A 17,047-nucleotide genomic window follows, 5' to 3' on the forward strand; every position below is an offset into this window, starting at 1 on the left:
CGCACACACACACACACACAATTTGTATAGCATATAGGCAGGCTGTGTGCATATGTATGTGCAACACATATATGCACTGACTGCTAGGAGAAGGTGTCAGACCTGTTACCGACAGTTATAGACAATTCTAAGTCTAGAAGTGGTGCTGGAACCCAATTCTATGGAAGAGCACTGAGTATTTTTAATTGCCAAGCTATTTCTCCCCACCAGGATCTTGGCTTTTGATGTAAGAAAATGTGGATGTTCTCAGACTATTACAGCATTTTAAAGACAGAAGCCTGTCTTTGGGCCCTTAGGAGACTTCATTTTCCCTTCTCTCAAAGAGCCATGTTCATGGGAATCTTGGATTTCCACTTGCTGCTTACTTTACCCTCATTGAACCATGGCCTCACAGCAAGTCCCCACAGGGCTGATCTCTCACATCTCTCCCTTTGTTCCACTCCTGGTGATGTCCCTGCCATCTTTGAATGGTTTACATGAGCCAGTGTGTTTCACAGCACTGCTGACCGATGGTGTCATGTAGTGTTTTGGGGATGAGGGAACGGTCTATGTTCATGTTATCCAACAGAGTCTACCATGCAACTGAAATGTGGCTAGTGCAGCTAACAAACCAGTTCTTAAAACATCTTAAGCCGGGCGGTGGTGGCACACGCCTGTAATCCCAGCACTCTGGGAAGCAGAGGAAGGCGGATTTCTGAGTTCGAGGCCAGCCTGGTCTACAGAGTGAGTTCCAAGACAGCCAGGGCTACACAGAGAAACCCTGTTTTGAAAAAAACAAATCCAAAAAACCAAAAAACAAACAAACAAACAAACAAAACATATTAACCTCACATTCTGAATTTAGAGTCACATGGCCATAAACTAGACATTCACCTTTAGACTGATGATTCCAGAAGCCATGCTCAAGCAATCATCATGGAAGAAGGCCCAGTTTAGAACACCCCAGAAACACGGGATGTCTATAGAACCCACTGATTGTTTCCATAAGATAGACATATTTCCCTTCAAACAAGAAAAGATCCTAGTGAATGTTCTCTCTAAGGTATGGACAGTATTTCCCCCACTAGCTGTGCTGGCCCACTCTGAGGGACAGAGAGGTCAGCGGTGGTTCACTTCAGGCACTTCCAGTTTAAAACATCCTCATCAGAATCACTATAGAAACCTTCTTAACCAACACGCTCACTACTCATAGCACTAAGCTATAAAATGGATAATATATGCTTATATTAATATATTACAAAGTTATATAAGTTATATTTATTTATATATTAAGGATAATAATATTTAAATGTTAAATATAGTGATCATAATGGGTGGCCTAGGAATTACTATGAGCACTATACTGGGATTATACAATGAGCATTATGTGTCAGGTGCTATGTTTTTTTTTTCATATTACCTTATATGTTCTCTTATAAGGAACTACCCCATTCTATAGATTCAAAAACTGAGTCTTTGGGAGGATAAGCCACTTGTGTTTGATCACAGGGACCATTGACACTTCAGTGAGAATTTGAATCCAGTGGCATTCCAGAGTTTGTGTACTATTTTCTCACAACCATTCCCTAAACACCTCTCTGAGGGGTCTGCTCTTTAAAGTTAGGGAGTTAAAATCTCCCCAGTATAATGAAGTTATCCACAGGGTCCATTCTCCTCCTGATCTCTCCAATTCTATACACATTGCTACACTATTTTGTCCAGCAACAACATATATGTTCTCATTAACCAAAGATCCTGGTGCTCCCAAGTTCCTCTATCTCTTCATTTTCTCTACCATAGTGTCTGCTACAGCTGACACACGTCTGCAACTAAAAAGAAAATCCCTTAAAGGGCAGGACCCATGGCTTGCTCATATTTGAAAATCTTGTGTCTGACACAAAGCAAGTGCTTGGGTAGGTAATGCTGCTAAAGTCGAAAAAGGACGGAGTACGGTCTGCACTGCTCATAAGATGTCTCCAGCTTCCAGGATCACGTTCCATTTGACAAAGTGTGTAGGTGAATGTTCTGAAGTATAACCTGCAGTTCCACGTTTATCTGTAAGAGTGTGCCCAGGAGATCATGAGCTATGAGACGGGAGGACCCATAGTTATATGTTATAGTTGCGATTCTAGTAGTTACAACATCCTTTGGCTAATACCTGGAGACTAATTAGATACATACATAATTCTGAATATGGGGTCAGTCTGCCTGTACTATCTTGATCTCTTTTCCTTTGCTTTGGTCCTGTTCTTTGGTGATTCAGAGCACAGTCTAAGAGCACATCTCTAAGTATCCATATTGCTATTGTAAACTCCAACAAAGCACTCCAAGAAAATCCTATAAGCTTTTGCTTTAAAAATACTAGATGCTTAAGATTTTTCTCCCTTTTACTCTCTTTAAGAGGACACAATTTGTAATTCTGAATGAACTAACCAAGATGGGCAGTACATAATATGAGATGGTAAAAGAATGGATGAAATTTTAAGTTTGACATTGTTGGCATCCTTACATCAAGGTAAGGCACAAAGAAAAGTTGAAACCCAAGTTGGAAAATCCAGGCCAAGAGCTCAGTTTAGAAGTATGAGGATCTGAATTCTAAAGTCCCTGATCCTGGCATATAGGATACCTTCTTCTTCTTCTTCAAGTGACTGGGATAGCAGCCACAATGCGGGTCTCACCTTGTGATTAGGTTAAAGTTTTAATCAGAAGAGTTTGTCTTGCAGACCACCAGAAAGAAAGAAAGCAGTCTGATTGTGAAATGCTTCTAGAGTAGTTGCCGCCACAAACCAAAGTTCTGTAAGTCCCGCAAGGAACAAGATGGTTGATTGCACCTGAAGTTCAGATGTAGTCGCAGACTCTGGATAGCTTGGCTGAAGCGTATGCTGAGGACCCAGGAGAGCTATTCCCCAAACCGAAGCCTACGCACTGCAGGGATATAAACTTGCATGGTCTTAAGCTGCTAAATTTGTGGTAATCTGCTACAAAGCAATTGAAAGCTGATATGAGGCATTTCCCTTCGCTAAGGAGTGTAACAGTCACTTCTACACACCTATTAGTTCACAAAGACTAATCCCATTACTAAATCAAGCCTGCTTTGTATTTAGTTTGTCTTCCATGAAATCTTTTCTGATGAAGCCTTACCCATCAGATGAAGAGTTCATGGGTGGGGAGAGGGACACGTGTACAGGATGGGATGTAAATATCCATAGTGAATGCAGGATATCTCTTGCCCTGGGGTTGGCCTAGTTTTCTCATCCAGTTACTGGTAGGAGGTGAGTTCACTAATCAGGAAGTTTGGGCAAGCTGTTATTTCTGAGTCAGGCTTTGCTTCACCCAGGGGTTGATGCTTTGCTGGAAAGTATAGCTATAGCTATACAAAGAAAAGAGATGGCCAATGACAAGGGACTGGCTGCTTCAGAGGCTCTGGTATGCTGATTTGAAAGTTTCTTACCCAAGTAGGAAAGAGAGCCTGCCTTAGAGTGACTGCCCTTCTGGTCCCAAATGGAATCACCTAGACAGAGGCCTGAAGAAGGAACGAATGTGAATACCCAGTCTCCTGTCTTTTTAGAGTCTGACCTTCAGCCAGGTGCAGTGGGACTGACACTACGAGAGACCCATAAACACAGTGGTTCTCTTTGGTTCATTTCTCCAGTTTCTCTCTTTAGAAACAACAACAAAACCAAATGAACCAACCAAAACGACCAACCAAATGAACAACCACCACCATCACCACCACCACAACAAAAAACAGTCTGGACTCAACATTTCCTTTCTTTTTCTTCTCTCCTCTGTCTGTCTCTGTCTCTCTGTCTGTCTGTGTCTCTAGCTCTCTCCCCTCACATCCCCTCCTCACTCTCTCCCATCCAGGATCTGCCAACGCAAATAGCAACTCCAGCATCTTTAATTAAGGGAGTTACCATGGGGATGTAAGTAACACACACAGCTGCAGCCTAGAGGAACAACCGATACAGAAGCCACCAGTCCCTCACATTGTGTAGAATGGCTGCCTTAAAGAAACCAGGCTGGCTGCAGTCCACCGGGCAAGAGAGACAGAGCCCTGCTGAAGGACTGATTTTTGCCAATGCCTATATCCCTTCATCCAGATGGGCACGCTGTCTCACTTTTATTTAAAATTTTATTTTTATTTTTGTTTATATGTCTATGCTTGGGGTCTGTGTACATATGGCCACAGTGCCTGTGTCCCAGTGGAGGTCAGGGAAGGGCTTCCAGTTCCCTGAAGTTCCAGGCAGTTGCAAGCTGCACCCTATGTTCTTCCTGGGAACTGAACTCAGGTCTTCTGCCAAGACAGTTTGTGATCTTAATTACTGAGCCATCTCTTCTCTCTTGTCCCCCTTTTAACCTTCCTTTGACTACAGGATTCTTTTGGCCTGCAGGTATGTCTTGCTGTCTGCCATTCTCATTTTGTATCTCATGCAACCCAAAAACATCCTGAAGAAAGGGAGGTGGGAGAATACGTTGAGTTTTAAATAGGTCTACCGACCACTAAAGACTGCCACTGTGAAGAGAAAGAGAAGATGCCAGTGGAATTGAATAATGCATGACACCAGAGCGGAAAGCAATCCTGGAAGAGCCGTGAATCTTTCAGTCTGACTCAAAAGGAAGAAAACTATATACACCATGAAATGGTATACAGACCATGACATACTAACATTTGATAATAAAAGCTTTATGCTGGGACTATTTTCCATGGGTTGTGCAGACACCAAAGATGACCAATTCAAGATGGACTGTGGATTATAAGGCATATCGAAACTATGGGATGTATTTGTAGATCAATTATCAAAATCTACATCCAAAGTAAAGGTAAACTCTGATTAGTGCTATCTCAGAGACTGGTGAAGAGAAACCAGAGGTTCTAATCCACTGGTCCACAGAATAGAAGAATTAAGAACTGGTTATTAGTCTTTGCTTGAAGTTCTCATGTTTATTGTTGCTGTTGGTGGTGGTATCTTTGTTTTGTTTTGTTTTGTTTTGTTTTGTTTTGTTTTGTAAGGGCATAAATAATTTTTTTCCAGGCCTCTAAACCTATTTTTTTCATCAAAAAATATTTTAAATTTATAAGTAAGGCCATGAGCACCACTGAAGCAGGATAGAAAACATCAAACCAAGTAACCAGGTCTCTATCAAGCCACCTCCTTCGTCCTCTGTGCTCAGGTTGCTTGACTCTGAACTTCTTAAGCAGCCCACAATAATGAACACAGGGTGAACTGAAATATCTGGCTTGTGCATGGTTATCTACTACAAAAAATTCTTGAATTTAATGGAGTACTCGGTCCCCACTGTACGGGAAACATTCCAGCTTTCATGTAGTTAGAAGCCTTCTTGGGGAAAGTGTCACTATGGTGTGCTAATAGAGTGGCGATAAGTACATTATTATATGTCCCTATAAGACAAGGAAACAGTACTGTGTAGCAACAACACACAACAACAACAGCAACCCCTTCTAGACCTCTCACTGTCACCTGTGCTGCTCACCCACAAGAACAGCAGGAACAATAAACATTATCTCCTGCCATCATGTATTCTGCCAGCACTCTATGAAACCAGTGGGCTATCCTGTCTCCCAGTCTGTGTTTCTCGGACTTTAGCCCTTCACGAAAGCTAGAGTATGGCATAGTATTCAGTGTAGGAGAATTGAAGCTTTGGAGAGAGCCAGCTCACCAACCCAGACTCTGCTGGAATCTCTTTAAAGGACCTGACAAAGGACTCACCTCGCATCCAGAAACCGGGAGCGCAGGATCATGACTGCCTCACACGTGCTCTGCTTCAGCTGCATCTGGATGGAGCTGAACTTGCGGTGGATGATGCTGACCATCCGCTCGATCTCCTTTGGAGAGATGGGCCTGGTCCGGCTTTGCTCTCGAAGGAGGTTCATCACGTGGGTGGTGAATTCATTGCATGCCTGCAGAGGCAAAGACAGTGAACATGGGCTAAACTGAAATAGCTAGCTTGGCAAACAGAGTCCACAATATAGGGCCAGGGTTCCTTTCTAGTGAAGAAAACTATAAGGCTTTATGACCTTTTGTCAAATGTGATGGCTAGAATAAATGATTGTCTAGAAAATCTTTTCTCCCCAGTGACTCTAGCTCTATGCTTTGGCACTGGCTCCAACTTCTTAACCGAAAATAAAATTCTGAATCATTTTGACATCATTTTTTCCTTGTGATTTTATGACACTGAAAGGGGAGATACTTAACATCCATTCCTGCCTTTTGCCCCTATGTTAAGAGCAGAGTGACTTGGGGTCAAACACATTATGAGCTTTCTCTGTCTTTCTCATTATTCCTGATATGATAGGACTTCCAAATATTCAATTTTGGGATACATAAATAGCCAAGAGAGTTTAAGTGGAATCAAAAAATAAAAAGCTCTGTAACTCTTCCCAGAGATTTCTCATTGCTTGGCTTTGAGTTTTATCTAAAGAAGCCCTTTTGTGCCTTGCCTATAACATAGAGGGTGTACCCTCATGAACCTTATAAAAGAGCACCCAGTGTGATTAAGAGGGTCCACAAAGCACCCTTGCAGGAGCCTACTATCAGCCAGCCATGGAAGTCGAAGTAGAAATCTACCTTTCTCTACTTTCTTTTCTAGTTGGGAAAACCATGGTCCAAAGGGAAAAGGGGATTTTCCCAAAGGTATACAGGAGGCATGAAAGGGAAAGCTTCCTACGTTGTGGGCCTGGAAATTCAGAGCCTGAACTTACTCTTTGGGAAATCACTACCCTCTCTTTCAGTTATTAATACTTAACATCTGTAGTCTAATTTCATTAGGTGAACACTCAATATGATATCTATTCACAGATTAACTCACAACACTGCTATAAAACTGTATTAGATTTGTAATGAAAAGAGCAAGATGGTGCTTTGAGAACTTCAAACTTAGGACTCAAAGGACTCTGAATTTAATACAAAGAGCAGAAACTTGCTTATTATTGACAATATTGCATCACTGTTTTTTTTTATAGCATAAAGCTCTTCATATACATCAATAATGCAGCAGTGATAACAGGAGGCCACAATCACAGATTACTGAAGAATCCTTTGAGTTTGGATGACCAAAAGAACATGGGCGGAGGCACCCACAGGCTGGCATCTGGATGCCACAGTGGAAGGCTGCTTTGACCCCTGTTCCTGTGAACTCTGATGTGAATTCTTACATTACCAAAAGACACATTTTATTTATTTGAAAGATTTCATTATTTTTCAACCCTCTAACACACTAAATGGTACTCATGTTCTTATGCAGAGGGACCTAGATGTAGAGAAGATCTTGTATGGACTAGAAAGTGGGAAGAGGGACAGGCTGCCTGGGTCCCTGCCTGCAGACTTTGGCAGTAGTGGCATTTGGGGACACTTCTTTAATGTATCTGGGTCTCTTTTCCCTTTGTAAACTGGGGATGGTAACATGCAACCTAACAAGGCACAGCAGAGATCTGCAGAGTTACTATGTGTGCAGTGCTAATATGGGCCCACAAATGCATGTCTTCCTTATGGCTTCATAACAGAGAGGATACCTTAGGGCCTGGAGAGGTGGCTCAAAAGTTAACTACATTTAATGCTTGCAGGATTTCTTGCAGAGGACTTGGGTTTTGTTCTCAGCACCCACGTGGCGGATCACAACCATCTGTAGCTCCTGCTCCAGGGGTTCTGATACACATTTCTGGGCTCCTTGGGCTGTGCACACATGTGGTGTATATACTTAGAAGCATTCAGGCAAAACATTTATATATAAAATAAATAAACAAATACAGAGACTTAGAAACCCACCATACTGTCCCAACAAGAGTAATCATCTGCAGACTTCATTTCAGTCTTGGTAAAATAAATAGGACAATAAATGGTTCCTTTTCTACTCTGCAGGAATGTGCTGAAGAAAGAGCCTCGGATGGGTCTACATAGCATTCTCCATTCAGAAAAGTGTTAAAAGGACACGGGTCTGTTACAGTCTTATTCCCAAACCGAACCTAGGCTCTGGAACTGTATCTCAAAGACAGGGAAGTAAAACCTAGCAGTGAGCTAGCAGGGATTCCGAGGCCCCATGACAGAGAGTAGAGGGGTCGGCTCATAGCAAGCCCACAGCCATCTTTCTGAGGGAACAAAGCAATCTACTGGGCGCCAGCATCCCTACCTCTAGGGGACTGTCAGGGAGCAGGAGCTGCAGGCTAGGAGGGGTTGTCAAATTTACCAGTTCTCGGCTGGAAAGCCACAGTGCTTGGCTAATAATAACGTGTTCCATTACAGTGAATCAAAATACTCACAATATCTGGTGTTTAGTCAGGCCATTTTATTCCAGGGCCTTTTATGCTCTGCAATGAGCAGACAGTGGAGTCCTTCCACCCACTGCTGTGGTGGAGCAAAGCAGCTGCTCAGCAGCTGGGAGAACACACAAGCGAGAGTCAAGATTTCTAAGCCTGTCTTAGATGGACAGGGCAAAATGATCCAGATTCTTCTAAGACCTGAACTACCTGTAGCAACCCCTCAGCTCCCCACCATTACAGTTAGAAACTGGGCTGCTGCTGTTCACTGCTCACAGTGTACCAGTAAGGTATGTATTTAAGGTTAAAACACAATAGACTCTTGAACATCCAATGGTCTGTGCTGTGGATAACTAAGGGAACCATGAGGAAGAGCTTAAGTTTCTACAAAGAAGCTTCTCGGGGTAGCTGGAGACACAGACCAGAGAAGCCCACATAGGGAACCTCGCAAGATTCTAGATTTCGGCCATCATTTTACATGTTAACCCATCTTCTTCCTGACTGAAATGTGACACCAGTCTCATTCACAGACATAAGTGGAATCTAAGAGCTCTCTTTGCTGTGAACTGAGTTATCCTGCCCCAGGTTAGCACTGGAGATTTAGCTCAGTCAATACTCCAGTGGCATCGTTTACAAAAGCTGATGAACTCCTCAGAGGAACAAGAGAACAAGCATGTTAGTTCTTCACTACCTTAGGCACCAACACTGCCTGCTGCAGAAGTGTTTTATTAATGTCATTTAACAGTGATGACAGTTGAGAAGTTTCTTTATTTAATAACCTTGGGATAAAATAGTAGCTTGTTCAGGTGGGTCTATTTGGAGGACTGGGGTGAGGGATGAGTTAGAAGTTAATTATCATGTGGTTATCTGTTATCAATATACAAAGAACAAAACCAAGGTAGCGGAATTGACAGTGACAGCTACTAACATGGAGGATGACATTTTACTTGACTGAGGTTCCCTACCTTTAACAAAGCCCCAGTGAGGAACTGTTGCAGCAGAATGAAGAAGATGGATCTCACATGCACACCAGCTAAAAGGTTAACAGCGCCATCGCTGCGCAAGCTGCTATTTATTATAATCAACAAACTAATTTTAATAAATTATTAAGCATCCAGAATGTGTTAAGCAGAATTCACTTCTTACCCCAAAAACTGTCCACATAAATAAGGAGACATGATGCTTTACTTCCCAAATCTAATAAATACACAAGAGAAGTTGACCACTGCTCCATTTGCATAATCTGCTGTGTACTCGTGGGGTTTTCCCTACATTCCTCACTTCCTACATTTTTATGATTTAGAATAGGCAGGAATCCATGAGAAATTTCTGGAGAGAACATTTTTTATCACTAGCTTGATGTCAGCAGCCCAAGCCAAAGAGATAATAGAACATGCTTCTAATTCAGCATTGAGTAGTGTCCCCACTTTATATTTTCTAAATGCAGGCAGGCTTTGTTTTAGCAAGAACGCTTGGCCTAAGGGTCACAACAGGAGTCTATGTCAACCTTTATTCCTTACTGGATGTGCGACCTCAGCCTCATGTTTACCATCTTTCACCTCACCTTCCTCATCTGCGTTAAACAGTCCTAGGTATCCAACATCAAAATGGCTTGAAGATCAAGAGCAATTGCACTGGACCAGGTGTTTGGCAACAGTGAGTATGTTATTGAAATGGGCTACCACTGCCAGAGTGGTTGAGTTTTCCATGGAGATGGTAGAAGGAGAGGAAGTAGGGAGTTTCCATGGAGAAATCAGTTCTGTGCTATCTACATCCCAAGCTAACAATGAAGCCATCTCTCAACACCTCCAAGCCTAACCAACATTGCAGCTGCATGACTGGAGGGAGCGGCATTTATTCTAAGGTTCTCTCATGTTTTGCTTCAACGGGCATGAGTTACCTGAGATGTCAGGTCTGGGCGGGTTGCTTGGAAGAAGCCATGCTCCCTGGAGAAGGTGAAGTAAGAGTAGTGCAGAGGGGATGAACCAAGAGGCCATCCAGAGATCTATATAAGAAAAGTCTGCACGTGCATCTTCTAAAGTCACCTCACTGAGTTAGAGCTGAGACTGGGTTTGGATTATCCGGATGGGGAAAAGCACCATTAGTAAGCAGGCCAACCTATCCCAGACTCCTCTGGGACCTGAGACAAGTCTCCAGAAGCCAAGAGTGTGTCAAGAACACGTGTTCTTTTCCAAGAGCATGCAGGGTAGTGTTCTCATAGTTTTTAACATGCTGACTGTCTTTTTTCCTTCCTTCAGCTTACACTACACCTTGTCTGATGGTTGAATTTCACTGTGCCGAACTTGAGGAGGCACAGCATTTCCCCCTGCATAGGAGAGTGGATTCTGTGGGTATCCATTCCGAAGGTGGACAGCAGTACAATCACGAAACTTTCTCCACTTTAAATTTTAAAATGCCCATTTCTATTTTAAAATTTAAATTTTCTATTATATTCACATTTGCCGGCTACCTAGGCCGTCATAAGTAGACTGCTTTTTTTTTTTTCTCTCCCTTTTCTTTTCTGGCCCACAAAAAAAAAAAATAGTAAAAGAAAATCTAATTCAAGGAAAAGACATTCATATAGAACCTGAGTTCAACATGGAATCCAACGGTGACAATGAATATATTTCTCGGTTAAATAAATGGAGGACAGCTGGGTGTTAAAGGACTCCTGATAGAGCACTGCTGATCACGATGGCAGGAGAAATGGCACTACTATAGAAGTCTGAGTGTGTGGGACAGCTAGGGTTTTCCCTAACGGGTAGCTCTGTCACCTCATTTCTTTACGCTGCTTTGTGTCTTAAAGCAATCCTATTCTTTCCAAAGGACTTCTATGACCCTTCATGAATCTATAGTTTTCTATCAAATTCCTGCTCCTTTTGGGTATAGCAAGCAGGTTCATGACATTGTCAAAAGAATTCTAGGACTGGACTTGAGGAAGGTGTGGCCCTAGAATACCTCCTGAGAGGGCCTACTGTCTCTGGGGAGATCTGTACATCATACCATATACCACACATAAAAAGATACCACACATCACACCTGCTTTCCCAGCCTGGGAAGGTCAGGTTCAAGCATCCCTTCCCATGGAATTCTCTGAGCATTCAGAGGAGTAATGCCCTTTAACTAAACAGCAAGCAGCCACTGAAGAAAGCTAGCAATCCCAGTAATCAGGCTGCAACTCTGACAACGGTCCCTGTGCTCTAGGGAGAGCCCAGATGCATTCTACATTCTACAAAGTTTCTAGAGCTCTCAGCACACGATAGTCCTTATACTGACCATTCATATTCTTACAGTCATCATTTACAATGTTATTTGGTATCTTGCCTCAAAAGGCCTAGCCTTTTAATAGTTGAGACCAGGGTCTCAAAGGGACTCAAGACTCTAAGCTGATAAGCCCTGGCCATGGGAGAAGTCCGACCAAGACACATTCGAGGCTGTGAGGCTGTGGTCTGTTCTGCCCTTCCTTGGCCAATGACTACAATAACATCCAGTCTATAGGGGCATGGTTACCTGTTCATACTTCTCCAGCTCTGTGTGGTAGATTTGTCTGATCTGTGAGAGTTTGGCTCTGTAATCGGAATGCTCCACTGAGTTGTCTGAACCTGCACCCCCAGAAGCTGCCGCCGCCGCCGCTGCTGCCGCCGAGCCTCCGCCCTTCTCGGGCCCCGCCACCCCTTCTGCTAGCAGCATGTTGTCCAGTCGCATGAGCTGGGGGTCTGTGGGCTCCTCTTCTTGGGCTCCCCGAATACTCAAAACTATAGAGAAAGAAAACAGGGGCAAAAGAGTTAACAGCAGCAACTCAGGAGAATCATTTACCAAACACAAAATACAAGAACTCAGCTGTGTCCCTCAGTCAAGCCAGCTTCCAGATAAAGTGTCACATGGCATGTGGAGAACAGAGGACAGGCAGGCCACCAACTGAGAGGATGGGAGTGTAAAAGGAGACGCCTGCTTTACTGCAAAGAAACTACTTATATGAGGTACTCAGAATAGGAGGACAGTGAGGTTGGAACCAGGACAAGGGGCATGGGGAATTGTGTCCTGTGTGGGATTTTTCTTGGGGAAAATGTAAGGTGTGGGTCACCCTATAATCTCAGGACTCAGTGAATCTAGAAAGGTCAGTAGTTCAAGGTCATCACAGTGGCCATGTGTTGGTGCATGTGTGTGAGTGTGTGTATGTTCCCATGAGCATGTGTGTTATACGCCTGCCTGGGCCATCTGAGGCCTTGTCTCTACCTACCTCCTACAGAGATAGATGATGGTGATGGTTACACAACCATGGAAATTTAGTTAATGCCACTAACCCGCACACTGCAAAATCAACACAATTCTCATTATATGTGTTTTATGACAATCAATGCTAGACTACAAACATTAATTATAACAGAATGTGATTTTTTTTTTAACTTTATTCTTCAAATTGCCATGCAGGTTTCCCACAAAAAAAAGGCATTTCTTTAGGCATTTCCTCATTTCTTACTTTAGAATTCTGTTGGTGGCTTTTACTCTGTTAACTTTCTTTGTAATATTGAATTAACCTGTATTGTCATTTCCAAAATAACTTCAGCAAGGTAAATCCAGTCCGTGGAATTAAATCTTGTGAGCTTTTCCCTGAACTAGCTGAAAGAAGAGAGAGTAGTCTAGAAAAATACAAAGACAAATCGACCCCAGAATAGGGATGGATGCTGTTTTTTAAACCGAGCTCCGCCTATGGTGGGAGCTAAGCTCTCTGTTCTGTGCAAAGCAAGGGTATGGTCTTTGTAAGAAGATGTTTTCCTAGATCCACCAAATCCTGGGTTCTGGTAGAACTAAGTTTCGGAACAAAACCGAGCTACTTTTTAGGGAAGCACTACAACTTTGTGGGTGGGGGTGACTTGAACTGAAAGGGACGAAGTGATTATGCAACGCAGCTTAGAAGAGAGATGCTTCTGTACCTCTTGCACATAGCCTGCCTTATGATAAACAAACCACTCAACTAAATCCAATTGTGTCATCAGCCGCCAAGTCTTTGTTGAAATAGAACAAGAACATTTTCTTTATTTTTTATCTTTTTTTAAAAGATCTATTTATTATTATATCTAAATACACTGTAGCTGTCTTCAGACACACCAGAAAAGGGCATCAGATCTCATTACGGATGGTTGTGGGCCACCAGGTGGTTGCTGGGATTTGAACTCAGGACCTTTGGAAGCGCAGTCAGTGCTCTTAACTCTGAGCCATCTCTCCAGCCCGAACATTTTCAATATTAGGAAAAATAAACAAACAAACAACAACAAAAGGAGAGAATTCTGAGAACAGAAGAGGAAGGAAGAACAAGGATGGAAGCGATGAGATCTAGATCCTAGTGGATGGACAAAAACTTTGAGAGTCAAGACCTGTTTAGGGTACCAGAGAACAGACCAGAGCTAGCTGTCTCCTAAGCAGCCCTCCCTACTCCAGGGGCTGTGGTGGGGAACATAACATAAGAGGATGAGGGGAGCCCAACATAAGAGGATGAGGAGTTGAGGCCAAACCCTCTCAGTTAATGCCAGTATCACTGCTGGTGGTGCCCACATGCTCCTGGCTCCCAACAGATAGCATCCTTGTTACTTCATTTTGAAGAAATTTTGAGTTCCTGGTCCGGAAGAAAAACTACAGTGTGGCTTTCTTCCAACACAGGAGGAATGTCAAAATTTGGTAGTAAAGGTTATCAAACTGCTTGAGGAAGACAGAAAGAAAAGAAGGAATAAAGGGGAGGTGTGGATGAGAAAAGAAAGCTATCTACACGCACATCATAACACCTGGGTATTCACTGGATTTCTCTTCCATGTACAATACAAGATGATACAGTGGGGATAACTGTAAGGTGAAATGATTGTACTGTTATGCTTGGATGGTCCCCTTCAATGAAATCTTATTCTGATAGACTCAAAACTTTCTATAGAAACAGCCCTTTGAGTGACTATGGACAACAGAGCTTTGGTTTTCTGTGTGTTGAACAATTTACTCAAATCTACAAAATCCTCTGACAGACTCAACACCAACAAAGGCTCCTTAGGATAGGACTAGATGGGAACACTACTTCCTGAATGCCCTGCATGCCAGGCTCTGAAGACACTGAGCATATAACCTTCCACCTGTTGGGCCTCCAAGTCCAGCTGTCACCACATCCAAGGTAGGTAGGGATGTAAACCTGTAGGGTTTACAGGTGTGTCTCTTTGCTTGGCAAATTTTAATCACTTGATTAAAAAAGATATTTATGAGCCCTTCACAAATTTAAAAAAATGAAATTACCTTTGAGCTATTAAAAATGAATACATTGTTTCAGATTGATTACTTAAGATAATCTAATACTGTTCTGAGACAATATTTGAATCCTCATTCATTCATTCATTCAACAAAGTCTTACTATATATATCCATGCTGGCCTCAAGCTCATAAGGCCCCTGCTTAGCCTCTACTGTATGCTAGGATTACAAATATGACCCACTGTACCAACCTCTAAATCCAGTTTTCTTACTCACAGATCCAATATACTTTCTTCAGAAGAAACCAAATCAAACTCCCTGGGATTAAAAAATTTCCCATGATGCTAAATAAGACAGTAATACATCCAAAGTTGTCACCTGGTGACTCTGTAGCCTACGGCCCTTACACGTGGCCCACCACTAAGGCATGATGATAGACACCCATCATCCTTTCTCATCCATAGCAGCACAGTCAAAGAGAACAAGTTACCCATCATTCGGCGCCTGCCCTCCCAGGCTCTGCCTCCCCAAAGCAATGTTAGGGACTCCTCTCCTCCAATAGAGCAGGTGGCAAAGATGGCCTCCTAATCTCCCAGCTCTAGCAAAAGCAATTGCGAGGAAGGAGAAAGGTAGACCAACTGGTCCTCAGAGAGCATGTATCAGGCAAGTGGCCTGATCATACTGTTGGTTCCCAAGTGCCTGATATTCCCTGAGAATATTCTGTCTTCCTAGCCCTCTGGGTTTCAGTCATGTCTGTGCCTCAGTGCTTTTAAACAACCAAGTTCCTCCTTATAAACTCTCCTCAACCTAATGAAGATCTTGCTTGTCCTTGATAGTTTTGCTGTTTTCAATAAGGCAGGGAACTCCCTCAGGGTGCTACAGGGGGAATGCAGAGGACAATAGTGGCCTGTTGTATACTCAGCCTTGCCTACCCAGACTGCAAGTTTCCACGGACAGTGCATTGGGATGCATTGATTCCTGGGTGGGGAAAGATTTATCTAGGTAGGAGTTGGGCAGGCATCAATGAAGGTGCTTAGTTTTTACATGGTAAATGCTTTAAAATGAATACCTAAAATGAAAAGGAAATTGGGTTTGCCAAGACTTACTACGATTGTTTTATAGAAATGTAAAGAAAGGTTCTACCAGACATTTGAAAATAAGAGAATGAAAAGATGCAAAAAAGAAGAAGAAACCCAGAAGGACTCCCCCTTCCCTCCCCACACTGCACCATTTCAATTACACTTTACTTGTGAAAATAAACTACACTAGAAAATGTGCAAAAACCAGATGCTAATAGGGGAAACTTTGCTGTGCTATAGTACACAGGAGGTGACTGTTGTGATGGTCTTGGGGTGCATGTGTGTTTGGAGAAGGCAGGGAATCTTGCAGGTCTGCATTTCTTCCTAGGACAAGATTTCAAGGTACTAGTAAAAAACCGACAACAACAACAGAACAAACAAACAATCCCAGGTATTTGGATTCACTGACCTAGAAACTGTTCGGATAGTCAGTTAAAAAAAAGAAAATTCCACCAGCTCTAAAAAAATAAGAGATACTGCTAACAAAAGTGACGCTTCCTATTTATGTCTTAAAGTCAGTACTCTGGTGAGTTGGAGACAAAATGCGTATTTAAAAGCTCCTTTTTATCTCTCCAGCACCATGCAAGACTCAAATGAACCTTTCACTGGGACACCAGAGATGTTAACACTCGTCCTCCAAGATCCAATTTCAACCAGCCGAGCTGTTACCCAATCCAGCAGCCATCACATATGATCAGGTTCCCTCCTCCCTGATGGGCGCCCGGCACCCCCTCCCTCCCTTCCTTTCCCTCTCCTTCCCAACAGCTTTCCCTGAAACTGGGCTTTAAAGGGTCCCCATGCCTGTGCATGCTGGGAATACAGGGTCCTAACAGCTCCACTGGCTGTAGATAACGCCAAGATATTTATCCGTTAGGTAATAATTCTTAAAGAAGAAGTTTCCTACCCACAAATCACCCCCTCCCATTCCAATCAAGACAGAGACCAGTCTCGACAGGTAAGTGATTTATACAGAGGTTGTCACAGCCTTTAGAAAACACCTGAAGTCACATTGCTGCTATCACTTGCCCTAAGGTTAATTCTGTGCTAAAACTCCAGAGATAAGGAGACTGTCACAGCCTGGTTGGAGCAGCCCTCACAACTGGCCTCCTGCTGTTCAATCTTTATTTATTTTCTTCCAACAAGGAGAAAAACAAACCAAACCCAAAGGCACATTCAAGAGAGCCAGTGGGAGGGCTGTGCAAAGGATTGTTTTGTCCTTGGCTGAGCAACACGGCTCCAGGGCCGCTCCCGACTGCTGCCCACTAGAGGGCACTCTCTCCCCACCGAGGACTTGTTTAAAGCTGGGGCCCCACAGCCACCAACATCTTCGTGGAGCTGGGGAATTGGGATCTGCTTGGATTTGAGCTACCAAACGTGGGCAGACAGGGAGGAGGGCATATTAGCAGAGGGTATTGTTTTAGGCTATGGAGTAAAACTTGAAGCTCGCTCGGCTGAGCAGGATAAAGAGACAGTTGGAGAAGATGATC

At 43.1% G+C, this 17,047-nt stretch overlaps 1 protein-coding gene across 4 annotated transcripts in view; it reads right to left on the reverse strand.

The window, feature by feature from the left end:
• Pbx1 (PBX homeobox 1) overlaps nucleotides 1-17,047 on the reverse strand; it is a 321,114-nt gene that overhangs the window by 82,269 nt on the left and 221,798 nt on the right. For all 4 annotated transcript variants that reach the window (XM_052200252.1, XM_052200253.1, XM_052200251.1 and 1 more), the window contains exons 3-4: nucleotides 11,765-12,009; nucleotides 5,712-5,902 (exon numbers count right to left, since the gene is read on the reverse strand). In XM_052200252.1, coding sequence (XP_052056212.1) covers nucleotides 5,712-5,902; nucleotides 11,765-12,009 — 436 coding nt within the window. The remainder of the gene's footprint in view (nucleotides 1-5,711; nucleotides 5,903-11,764; nucleotides 12,010-17,047) is intronic.

This window comes from Apodemus sylvaticus, chromosome 12 (assembly GCF_947179515.1).
Source record: "Apodemus sylvaticus chromosome 12, mApoSyl1.1, whole genome shotgun sequence".
In the NCBI taxonomy this organism is placed as follows: domain Eukaryota; kingdom Metazoa; phylum Chordata; class Mammalia; order Rodentia; family Muridae; genus Apodemus; species Apodemus sylvaticus.